The 20522-nt window shown below is 48.7% G+C and overlaps 1 protein-coding gene across 2 annotated transcripts in view; it reads left to right on the top strand.

The window, feature by feature from the left end:
• Window positions 1-20522, top strand: part of Slit3 (slit guidance ligand 3) — a 594183-nt gene that overhangs the window by 480971 nt on the left and 92690 nt on the right. For both annotated transcript variants that reach the window (XM_021631471.2, XM_060363864.1), the window contains 3 exons: window positions 2734-2805; window positions 14186-14329; window positions 15697-15860. In XM_021631471.2, the coding sequence (XP_021487146.1) occupies window positions 2734-2805; window positions 14186-14329; window positions 15697-15860 (380 nt within the window). The remainder of the gene's footprint in view (window positions 1-2733; window positions 2806-14185; window positions 14330-15696; window positions 15861-20522) is intronic.

Genomic DNA, 20522 nt, shown 5'->3' with positions numbered 1-20522 from the left:
CCGATGAGTGTGACACGTAGGATTTGAACATAGGATACAAACACGGGGTGTTTGGTCTGGAACTGCTCTCCTGATCACTGTGCCGCGCAGCCCTCTCCATATAATGTGGGAAATGGAGCATCAGCCGCCATGGTGGCTTCATCAACTCATATATTTCTATCATCTGGTGCCTTGTTCCCTTCGACACCCCAGACAACAAAGAGGGGCGCTCACAGGCACGCTATCTGTGTTTTTTCTTCTCCACAACCTGTTTGCCTAGTTGATGAGCGTGCGGGTAACAAGGTGCCCATATCTTCCCATCCTACTGGGCAGGGGCTGAGGACAGGAAGTCCCTGATTCAGCTGGTGTCTGCTGCCTGCTGAGTAAATTAGTTTCATTTATCTAATAGAACATCTGGCTGGGATATCAAAGACAGGGCCTTGTGTGAGATTAGTGTCTGCTTATTGTGATGAGTGTCACAGAGTAGAGGAGACAGAGAGGCCCCCTGCCGCCAGGATCCCAGCCCAACCTTTCCATTCCCCTCGTCTGGTCTCCCTTGGCCAAGATTTGGGAACAGTCTGAAGATGCTGGGATGATGCTTGTCTTGCAGAGGAAATTACCAAACAGGAAATTGGCCGAGCAGTAGTGAGCTGGGAGGTGTGGACCCGGTATTAAGGGAAGCACCTCTCAGCTTTTGTTTATTCATTCCTCTGCTTAGTAGGTGCCTGCTGTATAAGTGAGCGGTGTTATAGGCATTAAAAATGTGACCAGGAACTGAATAGACCAGCACCCAGGGCTCATGAAGCTGACAGTATAGGGTAGAGGGGTAGAGAGATTTTAGCCCAGGCCAGTTTATTCACTCACTCAGTGGACATTCATTGTACTAGCTTTTGCTCTTTCTCTACTCTAGAGACCCAGGCATGGGCATGCTCTATACCCATCAAAACATTCAGGGGAGTTCAAGGAAGAACATGAAAACCAAGCCTAAAGGGGCTGGAGGCATGCCTCAGCAGTCTCCAGGCTGCTCTTCTAGGGGAGCTGTGTTCAATTCCCAGTGCCTACCTGACAGCTCATAGCCAGCTGTAACTCCAGTCTCAGGGGATCTGACCTGATGTTCAGGCCTCTGCAGGTACCAGGCACACAAACAGTGAACAGACATACAAACAGGCAAACCACCCATACATATAAAATAATGAAAATAACAAAAAAATAAAGCTAAATAAATGCGTAAGTAATAACATAAAATAAAGTAAGTGCTAGGGAGAAGCAAAATGAAATAGTAGATGGTAGAAAAATCTTAACTAAAACATTCAGGAGACTTCTCCAGAGGGAGGCATGCTGGGGTTCAAACGTAAAATGTTAGTGAAGGTAGTCGAGGCAAGGCCTCGGGTAGGAAGCCACACAGGTCCGCACCAGCACCCTTGAGGCTGACGCGTAGGCAGGTCGTTGACCCATCCAGCTTGAGGATGTTTCCTACCAAGGAGTGGTGGGCTACATGAGGACCCCGACCCCAACATCCCCACCCCTGCCTCCAGCAGCTTCTGCCCCTCCAGAAGCTCTGACATCCATTGAGACAAACAGGCAGTGGCGTTACTACATTTGGCACAGCGAGCAGTGGGACATTAATATGAATTACAAATGTGAGCCTGTGCCATCATGCTGACTTCTATTTAGTCATTAATTTGTTGAGGCATTAATGAAACACACCCGCAGGCTGATGGAGAACTCACTCTTCGCTCCCAGTGGCTTCTGGAAATGGGCGGCCGTGGGGGAGAGCAGGCGCCTATTTCACTCTCATTCGCTGTTTCTTCCTCCTAAGATTTTGCCTCCTCAAATGACTGTCAGCCTAGATTCTGGATCTGAGTGGGAATTAAATAATTACGTAGTCCGTGTACTCAGACCTGAGAAGAGATTTTAACAGAAAGCGAACCAAGTGCTCTGTAACCCTGTTTCCTGATCAAAGAGGAGGCTAGACCCCACAGACATCAAAGTCTGTCATAAGAGAGGACCGGAGTCTCAGTTCCAGGTTTGGAGACCTGCTGAGCACTGGGCTTGAAAAGTAAACCCCTATTCCTTTACCAGGTTTCTCAAGTCACCAAACATAAGGCCTAGAAATAGCAGGCACCAGTGTAGGGGTGAAAGATGAAATTAAAAAAAAAAAAAAAAATCTTCTGAGTTCCTTCTTAGATCTGAAAGAATGGGAGAGGTGGATGGAGAATGGAAGCTGCCATCATCTGAGACAGCGAAACTCCTCAGCCTCCCCATTGAGCCAGGCCTCAACTCAGCAATGCCTGCGCCATCTGGAGATACCCTCACCCCCCCCCCCCGCATACCCAAAGCCCTGCTGTCTAGAAGGATGATTAAAGAACTCAGCTCAGGAATTCCTAGGATGCAGGGGGATATTAAAAGGAAACATCCTATAGGCTGGCTCAAGCCTAATCAATACCCATTGAAGACACTGGCTGGACTCCCACGCTGCTTATTTACTATGAGGTGTGAGTCACGCTCGCAGCTCAGGAGGTACTACAAAGGGCTGCTTCTTCCTTGTGGGGGTGATGGACTGGGCTGGGCAGTAGGATAGAGCCTGTCGTACCTCACCCCCAGCGCAGGATTTCCTCTGAGCTGCCTTCCTCTGTCTCAGTGATACAAAGACGGGATGGAGGTGGTAGACCAGAAAGGCAGGTGACCTGAGATCTTCCCCTAGAGCTGACCTCCTTTACATCCTGCTGATCGTTGTCATCTGCTTTCTTCCAGGGTGCTCTATGGGAACAAGATCACAGAGATTCCCAAGGGACTGTTTGATGGCCTTGTATCCCTGCAGCTGCTGTGAGTAGGAACTGGACACTTTCTTGCATCCCCGGGACTGTTTTTGTAGATGGAAAATGTTAAGCCATCCTCTGGAGCGTTCTTTTAACTTTACGCCTATCATAGGGGGCACCAAAGCCTCTGTGTGTTCCAGCTCTCCTCTCCAAGGCATCGTTGTGGCCGGGGAGGCGGAGAGTTGGCAGTACAAAGGCCAGTACACATAAGCCTGGATGATAGAGTCCAGAACCCCAGCCCCACTGTGAGTCATGAATGGGTTCATGACTTGAAAGGAAGAAAGAAATTGAATCCCATAAGAGGAAATATCTTACAGAGGTGTACTGAGAATTTAGGGAACCACAACCTTCCCAAGGCAAGAGCTACTCTGAAAGATGAAAGAACTGCCCATAGGCATGTGACCTTGTGAAGGGTGTGGGTGGGGAGAAACCATTGGAGATGAGCATAACCAGTCAGCAGTGTGGCTATCTGGCAAGACAGGCTGAGGGGAAAGTGTTTATTTCATTGAAAGGAAGATCTGTTGCCTCAAGTGTTAAGCCCTGGGCTTATTTATTTGCATTTATTTCATTCTTGTCATTTCATTTGAGCTCAAATGTTTAAAGAAGATAATTGAACTCTGATGTGGAGAAATAGAGAAAGGAATTTAACTTATTTTAGAAGATTTTATGATGAACAAGAATCATCCCTGGTTTCTGATCAGGTGACTGGTACATCCATACTCAAGTGCTATGGTTTTTGGACTCTGTGTGGTGTGCGTGTATGTGTGTGTGTGTGTGTGAGAGAGAGTGTGTGTGTGTGTGCAAATGAGTATACATTTACTCTCTGACTGTTGTAGTTCTTGTTGGTATTAAGACTTGACCTTGAGGACCCTATGAGCATTGGAGAAGGCCAACTCTCGGAAAGGTAAATGACTTCGCCCTGTATTACCCAGTAAAGCAAGTGTGGAAAGTGAGTAGACTCTCCATAGTCAGATTTCTAAAGGCTCCTAGCCCTCAGAATAGTGCATGACAGGATTTCACAGGCCTTCATAGGAGTACAGATTTGCATGTAAATGTCTCTAAGGAAGGAAGGAAGGAAGGGAGGGAGGGAGGGAGGGAGGGAGGGAGGGAGGGAGGGAGGGAGGGAGGGAGGGAGGGAGGGAGGGAGGGAGGGAGGGAGGGAGGAAAAGAAAGAAGAAAGAAAGAAAGAAAGAAAGAAAGAAAGAAAGAAAGAAAGAAAGAAAGAAAGAAAGAAAGAAAGAAAGAGAAAAGAAATCACCTCCAAGCCAAAGTGGTGTGTGCCTTTCATCCCAGGCCTTAAGCTGAAGTGGAAGTCATGAGTGTGTGGCCAGGCTAGCTACCTTTGGTCCTTGAGGGAGGGAGGAGGGGAGAAAGAAAGATGTATCACCTCCAACTCCCAGTGAAAAGAGGCTCCAGACTCCCTGTCACCTTGTACAGTTAGGAGGAGCCAAAATATAAGTTTATGGACCAGGTCTTCCAGCCAGATCTCTGAAAGGGTAGAAGACACAGGACCAAAGACACAAAGAGGCAGGTGGGGAATGTGTGCTTTTGGTTCACAGGGACACTTTAGAAAGGAGAAGTAAGACTTCCTCTGGCCCTCCCCATCTCATCCTTCCACACCCTAAACTCCCAAGTCCCTAGAAAGGTTGTCCCAGGACATATAATAACAATATGAATCACGTTGGAATGATACATCCATGATGATACATCCATGATGATACACCCATCATCTGGGCTGTGGATCCAGCACAGTAACCATTAAACTCGTTTGACAAAGCTGAAAACCCAGAGAGAGAAAAACCTACTTCCTGAATTTTCCTGTCTCTTCCTCCACTTCTGTCTCATTCTGCCTGGCTGTCGCTGGGCAGAGCAATGTCCAAAGACCCCAGCCCTCCGTGGGTCTTTAAGACTGTTCTGTAGAAGGACATGCCGGGGCTGTACATGGATCTGGGTGTTTCACAGATGGTGTCCTTTGCTCTTAGCAGAGAAACTAAGTTATAACTGCTAGCAAGAAGCTGGTTAACTGTAGCCATTAATCCCCAGGAGAAAAATAACAATTGCATCTGCCTGGAGGTGGATTTAGGGGACACAATGTCTAGCCAGGCTGGTGTGAATTGACCTCATAGGTTATGCATCAAAAGAACAATGCTATGCCCGTTTAACAGTAAAGAGAGGAGGCTAGACACCAAAGTGCCTAGCCTTGTAAATGGTGTGTATCAAAGATTCTAGAGCGGGATGTTTTTAAACAAAGGAAATGTGTCCCTGCAACAATCTGACAGCAGTCGGGAGGTTATGAGCACCCCACCCCGGGGCTGGAAAGACAGCGCCAGCTGAACAGCACCACTTTGAGCAGATGGAATTGACTAGCTAGGGGGTAAAAACAATGCTTCGCCCTCTGTGGAGACCAGGAGTTGACACAACTCAGGCTGGCTCGCGTTCCAGAAAGAAGCCGCAGGCAGGGCTGGAGTCCATCATCTCTGGTTCTGACCTGCTGTTGAGCAGCTGGAAAGCAGGTCCCCATTAGATCAAATTTAGGGTTCATCGGGCAGTAGATTGTATTTCTCCTCATTTGGCTGGAGATCATCTGATAAGAAGGCTCTGGTTAGAATACCCTGATTGGCTGAGTGATTTCATCTCCTTTGACTCAGAAATGGTCCATGGGAGTTTTGTCTCTCCCAGCCCCCTCCTCTCTCTCTCTTGAGTAACTGATTGGTCGGTCAGTCTCAAAGTGTTATGTCCCTTTCATGCCTAGAGGTCCTGGATATTGTCTTTCTGGCACTTGTTGTGACAGTAACAGGAACCAAGCGGATGTTTGTGCTTGGTTATTCTACCCCATCCTCCCTTCCTGACTGCTCTGGACTTAGCTGTTATCCTTCCAAATATGCCCAGTTTAGGATGTACCCAGCCAGCTCACTTTGGCAATTTGCTTGCCATGCTCCTTTGAGCGGATTATCAACACCCATAGTACAGTATCCCGGGCAATCTCAGAGACTGAGCCAAATGAGTTTACACAGGCAAGCTTTAGCAGTCCCTGGAGTTGACCCTGAACCTGACGTAATATCCTCTGGGTTGCATGCTTAGCTGAACTTCCAAGATCTCAGGTCAAATGAGCCTCAGGGCTACACACACACACACACACACACACACACACACCACACACGGCTGGTGCTACAGTCCTACAATGCCTTCCTTGACAAATATGCCTGTCTTTCCTTTGCTGATGGTTTCTTTGATAAGCCCTCACTGCACAGCTGGAAGTTGGAAAGCTCATTCTTAAATGGATTCTCAGTCCTGGTTTCTAAGAAACTCAGAAGTCTGCTACCATTGCCTTCAGATGTTTTTTGAGTAGCTAGTGTACTTCCATGTAATTAATCCCAAACAGGTCCAGTTCCAGCAGCCATTCACTGTATAAACATGCATTCATTGTTCCAAGCAGCAGAGTTATTGGGGATGTGAGATGGTCTATCAGCTTCCTTGTTAAACCGGGCTGCCAGGAAGGTGCACAGGTAGGTGCCCGAGAAGCCATGGTTAGAAAAGAGAATGTCACCTGCATGTGATCCTAACTTATTTTCCTCCATCCCTCTGAGCTCTTGGGACATCCGAGGTGATGGCCACCTGACCCTGTGCTGCAGCCAGCATATAGGCATGCCCTAAGACCCTGCACTTTGTAATTCAGAGACCCATCATCTCCAAGGCAGGAAAAGCAGTCAGCGTGTCACTAGGGCTGTCGTTTCCTTCTCTGATGGGCAGCTGCAAGCTGTGCTGTCACAGCTCTCCCCGGGGATAGGAGAGCATTAATTTAACACTCATTGATTTCATGGCATGCCCCGGAAAGTTGCTGGGATAGGGGAGCCATCAGAGATGGAGGCTTTTCAACCCGCTTCATGAGCTTTTAAACCAAACCAGACTGTCTGCAGCCTGGAATAAGTTAAGACAACCCAGGCACCTGTTGTTCAATTTTCTTGGAAGGCAGACAGAACCATTTGAGGCTCTTGAAGTTTGCCAAGCAACATGCCAATTACAGAGCAGTGAACACAACTTCACGCCACATAGATCATCACATTCCCTCACCAGCGGCGTCACAAGCATCCCCTACTACTGCTGCTATCCAGGACATCTAACAGTGATTGAGCACTCAATATGCCCGCGACTAGTGTTTAGCAATGGCACGTGCATGGTCGCGGTTAATCTCCTCAACAATGCTACAAGAGAAGTAGTCGATCCAGGCTGGTTTTACAGATGGGGAACTGAGGGTTAATTAACTTGTCCTTGATCGCTCATATGTAAGTTGTAGAACCAGGAATCTGAGAGCTCTTGTTTCCAGGGACACAGAAATGAAGCCTGGTGGAAAGAGTCCTCTCTAGCAACGGAAACTCTTTGATTCAGCAGTACATTGTTAAGGGAAGAATCCTTCCCTTTCTTGTGAATTTGGCATTTCCTAAGGAAGGCCCTAAGTTCTGGAATGTTCTGTGTAAATGGTTCTGTCCTGTTGAGGGCCTAATTAGTCACCAGGTGGCAATCAGATAGGGAAGTGACCACCCCAATAGTTGTGTGGGAGCAGGGACCAAGCAGAGCTAAAATAGGCAAGGTCACCTGATTATCAACAGTCTCTAGGCTCTGGGTCTCAGCTCTCTGGTTCTCTCTGAAATCCTACCCAAACCCAGGTCCCAGGGCCCTCCTCTGTTTCTCAGACAGGCCACCGGATGGCGATGCTGCATGCTGCATGCTTTTGTTTCAGTTCCCCCCCCCCACCGTCTGGAATCACCATGACAACCCAAGGCCTGCGACAACAGTGTAGCTATTATCAGGAGAAAAGGAAAGAGTCACCTCCGCCACCTTGGGAGTTGGAGGGTTCCTCGTGTGAGTGTTTGGCATAACACAGATCAGAGCAGCCATTCACAAGAGCCTGGTCATGGCCAGAGCACCTCTGTTGTGTGGCACGAGAAATCAGTCATGTCTTCCTCAATCTGGCATCAGCAAGTTGCTGAAGGTCAAAATTAATTCCCCATATTTCATACAGGAGGGAGACATAAAAAGAGATTAGTCCTGTTACAGTTAGTGGATAAAGAAATTTAGGGTGGCAGAGGGTTAATTCTGATGAAATAAAAGAGAAGACAGGCATATTAATGAGGGAAGGATGCCTGGAGATGCCCCAGCTTAGTCAGGGGTCCGTAATAGCTCCCTTAATTGGTATCCGTACTTTTACTTTATGCCCATGTGTAATAACTACTACCTCTCTAGAGACACATAGAATTCTTTTAATGGCAAAGAGCCTTTATCACACTTTCTTTAAAAAAAAAAAGTATTCTTCCCTGAAGGAACCAAAGAAAAGGTCATGGCAGAGGCTCTTGGTACCATCTTTCTCCTCCCCTGTATCTGCTGCATGCACATGTTTGTGAAACAGAAACAAACTCCCAGATTCAGGAAAAAAGGAAGTTCACAGTGCTGCTGTTCTGGCTGGTTTCATCCCTGTCTCCCCAAGGATCTTTCCTGGGAGAGTTTCACCCCTTCTCTTAGAAAGCACGCTGCACTTTCTTGACACTGGTTTTCTGAGAAGACCTTGCATGCTCTGGCATCTGGAATCTGATCTTGGCATCTTCGGCAAACACTCTGTAAAGAGGAGGAGTAAGGTAACCACCTCTTTCCACGGATCTTTGGGCAGGTATGGAGAATATAAACACAACCGGGAATGTTAGCCCTGGGCCGCCGAATCAACATGTGGCTGGCTGGAGTTGCCAAGGTGATTTTAATGCAATTTATCACTGAACCCAATTCCAGATGTTTGTGTTTTCCAAACCCTGCAGCAAAGGCCCGTGAGGATGGGATATGAGCAAGGGAGGTGGCTATCGTTGGGACTTCAGTGGCCTCTGGAGAGAGACTATGCTCTTCCTTATAGATCTCAATGGGCTCATGGATGACCCATGGCCCACCTCCCCCATACCACCTGAACCCTGAACAAATGAGGCTGCAAGCTGCTACTAGCAGTGAGAATGCCTGAGCCTTTTCTGATAGGCCAGGCCAGTCCCCTAGCAAGGTATGAGTCATAAGAACCTTTTCCATACCAGACTCAGGGTATTTTCTTTCCCATGAAGTTCTGGCTTTGTGTCTCCCTGCCCTGCTTCTCCTGTAGGCAGCTGCTTCTGGAAAGGATTATCTCCCAGCAGCATCGTTACATTGGGTAGCTGATGGGCTTCGTACTAATACCTCTTGACATAAAACATATGTGGAGGTCCAAAGTGCTCCAACGGGAGGGGGTGGTAGCATGTCTCAGCTAACGTGTGCAAATATATACACCCACTATCCGATGTGCTGTTCTCCTCTCATTCCTCCAGTGGGAACATGGCTCTTCTTGTTTAATATTATTGCAAAATCATCACGAAGTTTCGATGGAGAAGTCTGCCTCTACCTCCTCATAGCCTTATGTGACTCCCACCATCCCAGTGAGGGGGTGGGTATCAGAGTAGCAGAATGGTTAGACTAACCTGCCATCCATAGGTCAAGGAGCAGTACTCAAAGCTATTTTAAGTCTCACGGTATCATCTGGCAGGCGGAGGTAGCATGTACCTCCGTGTGGAGGAGTAGATATTTGTAAGGTGTCAGTACAAGTGCTTCGCATGGATTAGCCTGTCGGGTTGCATGGCCTCATCATCCTCCTGATAGTCACGTGACTCCTGAGATTCCTTTTGTTGGGCCTGGGAGCCCCAACAAAAGAGCTGGGTCTTCCCTGGAGACACTGTGCACAGTTAAGGGGTCCGTGTTTTCAGCTGTGAAAGGAGTGAGGGATGTGAATATCCCAAGTGTAGATGACGCTCTTGCCTCCTGGCCTCAGAATGTAGTAAAGCTCCAGAGAGAGGAGAACAAAGAGCCGTGCCCACCATCACTTAGCTGTCCCTAATCATACAACAAATGCCCCGCATTTGACTACAAGATGAAGAAACTGCCACCTTGAGTCAGTTACCATGTGGCGAACATCCCAAGCTAAGACCCCTCACTACTTTCAAAAGGTAAGCAGGGTCTTCTAGACCCAACCAGATTTCTGTCAACCGGGAGTATACCACATAAACCTCAAGACTAACAAAACCAGGCATGCACCAGAGATAAGCAACACAGAAAAGAGGAAGTGCATACGAATTGTAGGTAGTGGATGGAAGATGAGCTTTTTACTTAGTGCTGGGCAACCTGACCAAGTTTGTCATCGTTCCGACCCTCAGTTTCCTCGTCAGAAAAATGAAAATGATCGGGCTGGAGAGATGGCTCAGAGGTTAAGAGCACTGGCTGTTCTACCAAAGGTCCTGAGTTCAATTCCCAGCAACCACATGGTGGCTCACAGCCATCTATAATGAGATCCGGTGCCCTCTTCTGGCATGTAGGTGTACATGCAGGCAGAATAATGTATAAATAATAAATAAATCTTTAAAAAAAAAATGAAAATGATCGAGATGCTCTGGTGTGGGAAATATTTGACACCTGGGTGTGGCCTCCACAGAGGACTCAGCCCTTCTGCTATCATTTCTAAAAACATTTACATCATTGCTCCTCAAAGGAGGATGAATCAAATCAGATCAAATATTGTAGCAGTCTTTACTCCAAAGAAAGAGAATTAACCTATCTAGCCAACAAGGGAAGCCTGTGTCCATCCTCTAATTGCTAAAGTCCATTGAGATATAGTTTGAGCATCCTCAATCCAAAAAGCCAAAACACCCCAAAATCTGAATCAATCTGATCATCCACATGACAGCACAGGTGGAACATTTCGCGCTTAATGTCACATGACAAATCATAGCCAAAACAGCAGGATGCTTTATAAAAGATGTCCTACAGGCATTGCATAGAGGTATATATGAAGCATAAATGAACATAGATTTGGGTTCCCTCCCTACGTTATAATTCACAAATATTCTACAGTCTGAAATTCCAGATACCTCTAATCCCAAACATTTTAGATAAAAGATGCTGAGCCTACAGTCCTTTTTACTTCTTTTGGTGGTTTTCGAATGCTCTCATCTCTTGCCCATGGACCAGATAGATCAGAACTCCTTTTATGCCTTTTATGGAAGCCAGACTAAGTTGAGTAGCTGCCAATCTTCTTCCCCCAAAGAGAAAGAGCAGAGACAGGCTGCTAGATCTTGCTGATGCCGCCGCTCAGAAGGCCATCCTCAGTGTCTAATTCTCCGTAAGCAGCTTAATTTTATCTCTCCCGACACCTCCTCATGGTGCCTGGAGGAGCTGAGCAGCTGGTAGAGGATGAGTGTCCAAGAGACTGTGCCCTTCTCTGTCTTCTTTTGACCCCTGCTTCATGAGCTCTGCACCTTGAGCTCTGCTTCTTAGTAATCCTGCCAGCCTGGGTTGTTTTGATAGTTTACCCCCTTAAATGAACATCCCATGCAGAGAGATCCAGGAGCAATAGGAAAAAGAGAAGCACCCAGATGAGCAAAGGAAGCCAAGCTGGACCTGGTGGGTAAGGAGTATTGCCAAGATCCATGCAGTCTAAATATGCTCTGCAGGCAGGTCACAGTTGCTATTTCTCTGTCTCCAGAGCCTTCTCCTTTGTCCGATGCAGATATTTGCCAGAACCAAGTATCCCTGTTGGGCTCATGAATCTGGACCAAGATGTCAAGTCTAGAAAGTCTTCTCAAGCAAGGAAGTTTTGAAAGGGGATTGAGGAGGGGAGAGACACAGTACAGAGGATCAAGGACTGCGGTGCAGAGTGTTAGGTCCTGTCTGAGAATCTGTCCACTGCTCAGCTGCTAACACTGGGATCATTCCCAGAGGTTATGAAATTTGTTTTCCAGGAAAAAACAAAAACCGTGTGTGTGTGTGTGTGTGTGTGTGTGTGTGTGTGTGTGTGTGTAGTATTTGTGTGTTGCATAAAATTTCTAACTTTTGATGCAGAGGGAAGTCTTATAGTAAAATGGTAGGGAAGAGGGCATCCTCAGACCATCAGCTAAGCTGTCTGGGTCTCTTTATTGGCTCGTTTACCATTTCTGGCAAAATGGTACTCTCAGAGACCTTGAATATCAGTATCTAGAACAAATCGTTTACCAATTACTTAAAAAAATAAAAATACCCAAATAGTGGCATATGCCTGTAATCTTAGCACTTGGAAGGCAGAGGCAGGCAGATCTCTGAGTTCAAGACGAGCCTGGTCTACATAGGGAGTTCCAGGACAGCCAGGGCTGCAAAGTGAGACCCTGTCTTGGAAGGAAAAAAATATTAATTAACTAATTAATTGAATTTTTTAAAAAATAAAATAAAAGCTTGTATGTGAAAGATCCGTTTCTAACCAGGCTGCTTGACTGTTATTGTATTCATATTGCAGCCTCCTTCAAATGTCCCCCACCCAGAATGACCTTGACCACAGTTTAATATAAGAATCCCAGGAAATTGCTGGGGGGAGGGTTGCTAACTGAGGGGATGGGCAGATTGGCGGGGTGGATAAGGCATTCATAAAGAAGCAGCTGAGCCCTCCAGAGACCTGGTTATCATAATTCCTCACAGCATGCTCCCTGAAAACTCTCCTGACCTTGCAAAGCCCTCAGACTCTCTGCTTCGGTCTCTTTGCCTGGAAGTGTGAGGTGGCTCTGCCCATCTGCCCAGGTTATGGTGAGAATAACAGGGGTCGGGAAGGCACTTTGGAAAACAAAGAGTATTCTAGCAACGTGAGCTTTTTTCCACTCTGAGGCAGGAGGACATCTGTGTGGACTGTAGGGACCTTGCCCGTTATTAGCCAGATTAAATAGGCACTTCTTCTGCTTGGCATGGCCACAGCTGCCTGCCTGCACCTGGACTGCACAGGGGGTCTTCGAGGGAGGCGGGCTTGCAGCTTACACAGCATCCTCAGGGGAGGGGAGGTTGGCACCCAGGGCCAACTCTACCATCACCAGCTCCAGTCCCCATGGACGGGTATAGAGACGCTCTTGAAGCAAGTGGCTCTGTATTGAATCTTGGGTCATTCACCACCAAGGGAGCTCTGAACCTGCCTTGAGAATTGATAGTTAGCGATTTAACATTTTTACTCTTCGGCTCTTTTCCCTCTCATTCAAGAAGGAATGAGAGATGACTTCACCCCAGTTTCGAGGGTACAACCAGACAGTCTAGGGCCATAAAGGAAATGCTCAGGACCTGGATTTGCTTGACTTGGCAGCTCTGCATTCTGAATCTTTTCTGTGTCGCTCGGAGCATCTGCTGGACCATGTTTCATTCACTTCCTATATTGTACTGTGAGGGAGGGGGCAGTATGAAAAGCTATGATCATAACAGAAAGGGCCCCTGGTGGGTAAAAAAGCTGAACTCAAATCAGAGCTACCATCAAGGAGAGAGACCCCTAAAGGTGCTTATGGAGCTGGGTATGTGTCCCCAATGGAGGATAAGCATCGGTAATGAGAGAGATTGAAGAGATGGCATTTGTGCTGCCGCAGAGTGCACACATGGCAAACAAGAAAACTAACAAATATCCTCAAGTCCTAGACTGAGGTGAGTGGCAGGAGGGAATTGTACAGGGGGCTGTGAGAGGTAATTCTGGGATTATAGGATCCTGCTTAGGGTGAAGGAGGTCAGGGCAGGCCTTCCCGAGGAGGATGAGAGTGTCAGGGCAGGCCTCCCTGAGAAAGCTAAGAATGTCAGGGCAGGCTTCCCTGAGGAGAGTGAGAGGGGTCAGGACAGGCCTCCCTGAGAAGATGCCATTTGAGTAGAGACACCAGCCTTGCTGGAAAAGCAGTAGAGAAAGGGTTCAGAGGACCAGCCATGGTATGTCTGAGGAAGAATGGGTGACCAGTGTGGCTGGAGGGTAGTAGGTGAAGGTATGAGGTTATGGTAAAGACAAGGAAAGTATGTGTGTGTGTGTGTGTGTGTGTGTGTGTGTGTGTGTGTGTGTGTTTGCATGCATGTGCCTACACATGGACACATTTCTTCCCTGGGAGGATGGCCTATAACTTTCATCAGATATCCTGTGAAATCAGTGATCCAAACAAGCTTCAAGGAATTCTCTGAGTCAAAACTGCCCTGACTTCATCTACGAAAGCATTACAACAATTGTTCCAAATGATTTTTTTTTCCTTTGTGATTCCTGGAAGCTCTGTATTCTAAAGCAGAGAAGCGTACTGCTCGGCTCCAAGCCCAGCCTTTGTCCCAGGCTGCGGGTGAGGGGCCAGGTGCAGGTGCGAGGTAAGGTGCACGTGATGGTGGTGTGTGTGGCACAGCATCCGCAGTGACGGGGGAAAAGTAAAAAGGGTCTGGGGAGCCGCAGGGAGCAGCCCGTCTTTCTCTGGGCTGCAGCAGAAACTCGAGGCCCACATGGATGAGAGGTGGCCACCCTCCAGCGGTACCAGCAGGTGCAGCCAGCCTTTGCTTCACTGTCAATAACCCGAGGCCTCCCTTCTGCCTAACAGCCTCCTCAATGCCAACAAGATCGACTGCCTGAGGGTGAACACCTTCCAGGACCTGCAGAACCTCAACCTGCTCTCTCTGTATGACAACAAGTTGCAGACGATCAGCAAGGGGCTCTTCGTTCCTCTACAGTCCATCCAGACCCTGTGAGTACACAGCCCTGGCAACTAGACACCTACCCTCAAAATGAGGGCAGGCTGGGGTCTTGCGGGAGGACTTTTAGCACTTACAGCAGGGGTAGGGCCTGAATGTGCTGAGTTTTATCTCGCTTTCAAACATGCAAGCCTCACAGAAACCCAGGAGGATGCTACTGTCGCCCCTAGAACTTATGTGAGGAATCCATGGCACTGAGAGATTGTTAGTTAACTCAAGATCACAGCTAGGGGACACTGGCTGCTCTTCCAGAGGTCCTGAGTTCAATTCCCAGCAACCATATGGCGACTGACAACCATCTATACTGGGATCTGATGCTCTCTTCTGGTATGAAGACATAGCACACATATAAAAAATTTTTAAAGAAAACAAAAAAGGTCACAGCTGGTATGAAGCAGGATTTGAATCCTGGCAGAACTTGTGAGCTGTGCTCATAAGCCATGGTTAGTGTTCTGAGCAATCTCTATCTCTGTGCAAACCCATCCCCTCCCTCTGGCACCCTGCAAAACCAAGCCTCTGATACAGGCTTTCTAGGGATGCCTTATCACACACCCAACCCTCAATACCCAAGTACTGAAGGTGTGTGCTACAGGTAAACAGATGAGGGGAGTGCAGATCTCCCTCAGTCTGTAGTCATGACATGTCCAGCCTCAGATTTCCGCCCCAACTCCAGTCCCACAATGAGCTTGGAGGTCTCCTGGAGACGCTGGAAGTCATCTGGCACTTATTTCCTAGTGAAAGGCAGGAGCCAATATAGAGTGAGAACAGCTGCTTTGTATTGAATGCAGACCACGTGTGAAGCTCCGTGCTCAGTGCTTCAGAGTTGCTCTGACTGCTCAGAGGAGGTGAGGCCCTCGGCACTCCGTGATGATAAGGAGAACAGCATTAATACCCGCTACTCTCTGTGGAACACCTACCTGCCATAAGCAAGCAGCCACGACAGCTGCTATATGTGACTGGCATCCCCAAGCCTGGAGAAATAAAAATGCATGTAAATTCTAAAAGTTCTCGATTTGCATTGCCAGGCAGAGTGCGGCATGGGTGACATGGAGCCAGGCAGCAGTGGGTCCTGCCCCAAGAGGGGAAAACGGGGAAGCTGATTCCCCAGACCAGATGTTGGCTACATCTGAGCTGCCTTTGGCAGACAGCTGGCCTCAGACCCCCCGCCTCTTTGAATCCTCTCTGAGAGCAGCACCCCACCCATACCTCCTGGGGCAATAAGGAAAGGGCCTCCCGCCACTTTGCTAGGGCCCAGCACAAGACAGAAGGCACCAGTTTGCCAGCACCAGCCCACGGCAGGGTGGTGGTGAAGCAAGGTAGCAAGGGTCGCTCATGATTAACAGCCTTGTCCCTCTTTCAGCCACTTAGCTCAAAACCCATTTGTTTGCGACTGCCACTTGAAGTGGCTGGCTGACTATCTCCAGGACAACCCCATCGAGACAAGCGGGGCCCGCTGCAGCAGCCCACGCCGGCTGGCCAACAAGCGCATCAGCCAGATCAAAAGCAAGAAGTTCCGCTGCTCAGGTAATCAGGTTACGGGAGCAGGGCCCCACTTTCTGACTCAGAATACAGCAGCCCCAGAGAGGCCAATAATCCAATCTGGAGGACAGCGAGCGCTGTAATGGCTCCTGGGGAGCATCTTTGCAAATTAAATTGGGGAAATTCAGTTAGCCCTACAGAAAACCAATTACCTTATGGATTTAAAATAAAACACACTCACACAATAAAAGTGTGGGGGAGGGGCGGGCAGCTTGGGAGAAACAGAACCCAGGCACAGTTGCTCATCCCCGGAGGTTGGTGGAAGCTGGGGGACTGGGCAGCCTTCACACATGTGCACTTGAGAGGAGGCCAAGATTTATTTGGTAGTCTCTGAAGCAGATTACCCGAAAGGCACAGAAATAAATACCGGCCCAGGCCGGGCTGCAGCCATCCAGGCTTTAGTAACAGCCCTCAACCATAATGGTTACAGGTTTCACAAACACCTTCCCTATCTCCCTGGAGCAGATGGCTGTTCTCTGATGATACAGGGAACAGCAGACTGTGGAAAGAAGCAAAAGCTGTGCTCCCTTGCCCAGCCTTGTCTACAGACTGGCTTCCCCTGACCCCTCCCCAGGAAAGACATGGAGACAAATGGCAAGACAATTCTCAGGCCGCCTTGGTAAGAAAGGTGGTCTTCTTGACCAGGGGTTGCATGAGCCAGCACTTAGACATGGTTACCATTTTTCTCTTTTTCTACCGAAATGGACCAGAGCTGTGCTGTGTTCACCACAGCTGATAAACTGACAGTAGGAGGTGCTGAGATAGAGTGAGCCAACCACGACAGCGTGTGTCTCGGCAAGAACCGTGCTCCCACCCATCTGAGAGAGTGCTCAGCCAGTGTGTTTTCCCAGTAACCAGGCAGATTTTGGATTCTTGTACCATGTCCGTGGTCCTTTAAGTCAAATTCTGTGGTATGTGTCCTCAGGCTGATAAACTTTAGCCTTTTGTCTTATTTTATTTACGGAGGCAAATACCCAGACAGGGTCTAGAGAGACTCGGGGACTGTGGCAGTATGAGCACTCGTTGCCTATTTGCCTTCCGCATCATAGTGGTATCAGTGAGTAGGAAATTTCTTGCCTGGGAGGAGCACTGTGCTCAGTGGTCCTAGTTTGATTTGCCTCTTCTAGTAGGTGCTTGAAGTCATCAGGTGAGATCCTGCTCTATAGCAGAGAGAGCTGGGAGCTCCAAAATAAAGGGCTACCTGCACATCTCAGTCAGCAACCAGCAGTGGAAACCAAGCTCTGTATCTGCTCTCTCCTTGACACGATGACTCTAGCAGAGAAGGCAGTCCAGCTGCTTGAATTGCCTTCTTTCTAGGCTCTTGGTTCCACTTTGAACCCCCAATCCCTTTCCTTAAATTCCTCCCTGAATCTTGTAACATCTCTGGGTAGAAAGTCTCCCCCCCGCCAAGTCCCAGCACCAAGTGTCGTCTATAGCACCGGTCCTTTCCAGTGCTTGTGACTATCCCCAGTATTATTCCTTCTTTTTTCTCTGCCTACTTGGGGCTCAGTTAATTAGCCAGGTAGCGGTTCCCACGGAAAGGGTAGATGAAGTCAGAAAAGTGCAGGAAGCTGCCGGCCATCCTTGACCTTTAGTCTCACAAGTGTCCTGCCAACACCTAGGAGCTCAGATTAGGTCTGAACCCTGAGTGGCAGTGCAGGGACAGTGGATCCAATGACTCGTGCCTGTAGGATTACAGTAATGGCATTGGCCTAGCCTTGACAGAGGCTGAGACAGGTAGTAATGTATGGGTGATGTGTACAGAAAGAACAAAGACTAAAGAACAAGGAACAGACAGTGGATCTAGGAAACAGTAACGCTAGTTTTGAATCTAGCTGTGCCAATGTCTACCGGTCCGCCTTGGTGTTTATAGGACCCATGCTTGCTATGATGGGCAGAAATGGGTGGTAAGAAAAAAGGAAACAGGGAGAAAAGGACAGAACTCTTAATTGACTTGCTATGTACTGTCATTATTAAGAATTCCAAGGAGAAAGCCTATTCCCGTAGTTAGTGATGTTCAGATCCCAAATGAGCTTAACTTGGAGCGTTTGGTGTGCCTTTATGTAGCTGCAGGGGAGGAGCAGAGGGGAGCACTGAGGCTCCAAAAGCCTTGACTTTGAGAATCACCAGGACCCAAACCTACCTCGGCCTGGAGGGGATACAGAAACCATAGACCTGAAGATTTGTGTTCGAGGAAGCTCCAGAAAGGGGAGGGGGTGAGGGGTGGCAGATGACATGGACGAGAGCTGACAGATAATAACTCTGTGTTTTACTTTCCCCTAAAAGCAGCCCCCTTGAAAAGACAGCTGATGTGGTTAGGAGCCAATTTGAGGGCAGCTCCTGCAGCATGCTCAGCCTCTCCCCAGGCAGGGTGTCTGGCTCCCCAGCCACTTTTCTCTGCCTCTCTATCAGCTGCAGCTGCTGTCCTGGACCAAGATCAGTTTAGGGATGGATGCCGCCTGCCAGGGGCAATCTAACCATCAGATTAGGTCCTTCAGCACAGGCCCCACCTCAGGGCGCACGTGGCTGCTGAAGGAAGCTGCCTGCCTTCTATCACGCCGTCTCCCCCCCTCTTCTTTTAAAAAGAAGCTGTTCTTATGGAAAGTGCATAACTCTTTGGCTATAACTCAGGGTCACTTTAGAGACCTCAAGAGTTCATCCAGTCCACTCTAGAGACAAAACTGAGAACCACAGCAGAAAATCCCTAAGCTCAGGCTATTATTTTCTACGCGTGACCTGACATGCTATGATGATTCTAACATACCAAGAAGATTCCAGATCACCTAACTCCGGGACTCTCCATGTCCTTTTAGAAAAGCAAAGCAAAGAGAAAGCCAGAGGGGAACCTTATAATTTATGTTTTATTGTTTTAGTGTGTGTGTATGTGTGTGCACGCTCATGCGCCCCTGTGTGTACGCACACATACAGCGGAAGTGTGGAGTCTGTTCTTCCAGTATATAGGGTTTGGGGATTGAACCCAGGTCACCACCAGGCTTGGCAGCACATATGCCTTTATCTGCCAGCTCATCTTACCAGCCACACAAAGGAGGTTCTAAGTTCGTGAAATGCGCCCTGCTCATAACTGAGACTCTGCTCAAACTCACAGAGACATCTTAGAACCTGAGTGTTTACACAGCCCTGTAGCTGCAGGTGTCAGAGTGCAGTAGAGCCCACATCAGCCTTATTAGCTGTCTGTCTGTAAGATTGGGATGCGGAAAGAGAGGTGAACGGGGTCAAGGCATGGGCGTGGGTGTATGCTCTTTAACTGGACCATCATTGCAGACAGCCCACACACTGCTGACAATGAGAACATCTTGTCAGTGAAGCCAGCACCCAAAATACATGGTAGAGGAGAGTGACCTCTCCTTCCTATCAGAGGTCAAGAGTCAAGCAGGGATGGTCGGAGTCGTGTGGCTGGGGCTCTGTTTCTTTGAGACATGCACAGCTCCAGCCTGATGCCAAGTAGGAAGAAGGCTGACCTATGGAAGGTGGGAGCTAAAGATTGGGTCTGTGGCACAAAAGATCAATAGACTGGGTCTACTTCACCCTCTCCCATGATTCCCAGCCAGTGAAGAGATCTAGAAATCAGAAGGAACCAAAACTTAGTTGTCTTACCCTCTGGCTAATCAATTGGTTCTCTGGCCCGTTTCCTTTCTTCTCTTGGTCTGGCAAAAGTCTGTTATCAGAAGCCAGCCTCCAACCACTGTCCATCCATCTGCCCTACCTCTGTGACAATGTTATCAGACCCTGGGGACCTAAGATGTGGTTGCTTTTCATGCCACACTCTTCCTCTGCTACACCTCAAACCACCTGGAGTGAATCGGCTATCAGCCTAAGGGGCCTGGGGACCCTGCAAGGTACTCAGGAGCCTCCTGAGTTATGGAATGTTGAAGGGAGCTTTGCCTGGAGAGGAGACACTGTGCTAAACCCATGAGAACCATGGGCAATCTCTTTATTTAAAGGGAATGGATTGCCATGGGGCCCCTCAGCTGTGGGGTCAGCCCTGCGTCACAAAGTAGGAGAAGACACTTTGCCGATTCTCGTATCATATCAGATCACCTGTTGGACAGACTTTGCAGGCTCGATTCTGCGTCAGAATGTAACTGGCCCGTTGTCTGCTAGGATGCTCCTAGGTATGATTGTCTGAAGGTGTCCCACTTGTCCCTCTTTCCTGCCCAGTCTCCCCGGGGCAGGGCACTGGGAGGTGGGGCCCATGTCTTTGGCAGGATCCAGTGGACCGCACTGCTGGTACTAATCACGCTCAGTGGGGGCCTGCTCTGGCTTCCGCTTCTTCACCGCTGCTTCCTCTGGGCGCTCCTGTCCTCTCTCTGATGCTGCTTCCTGACCTTGACTCTGACCAGTTGCCGCGGGGCTTTCCTTTGTGCTTGATCTAACCATGTGGTGGAACGATGGAAACGGAACATGGTTCTGTCAAGCACCGCGGAAAGCACCGCTCTCTCCTGCAGCATGGCCTGCCGCCACCGCCACCACCGCTGGACTCTCCTCTGCTCTGGATCACCGCACCCGCCAGACCCACTTCTCCCAGTCTTAACTCACAGAGGGAGGGGGGTGGGAACCTCGGAGTTACATGGTGATAGGGGGTTAGAGGGACCCACGGGGCCCATGCTGAGAGTAGCCACATGTCCT

The sequence above is a fragment of the Meriones unguiculatus genome, chromosome 11, assembly GCF_030254825.1.
Source record: "Meriones unguiculatus strain TT.TT164.6M chromosome 11, Bangor_MerUng_6.1, whole genome shotgun sequence".
NCBI classification, from domain to species: Eukaryota; Metazoa; Chordata; class Mammalia; order Rodentia; family Muridae; genus Meriones; species Meriones unguiculatus.
This window is presented reverse-complemented; position numbering and strand designations above follow the sequence as displayed.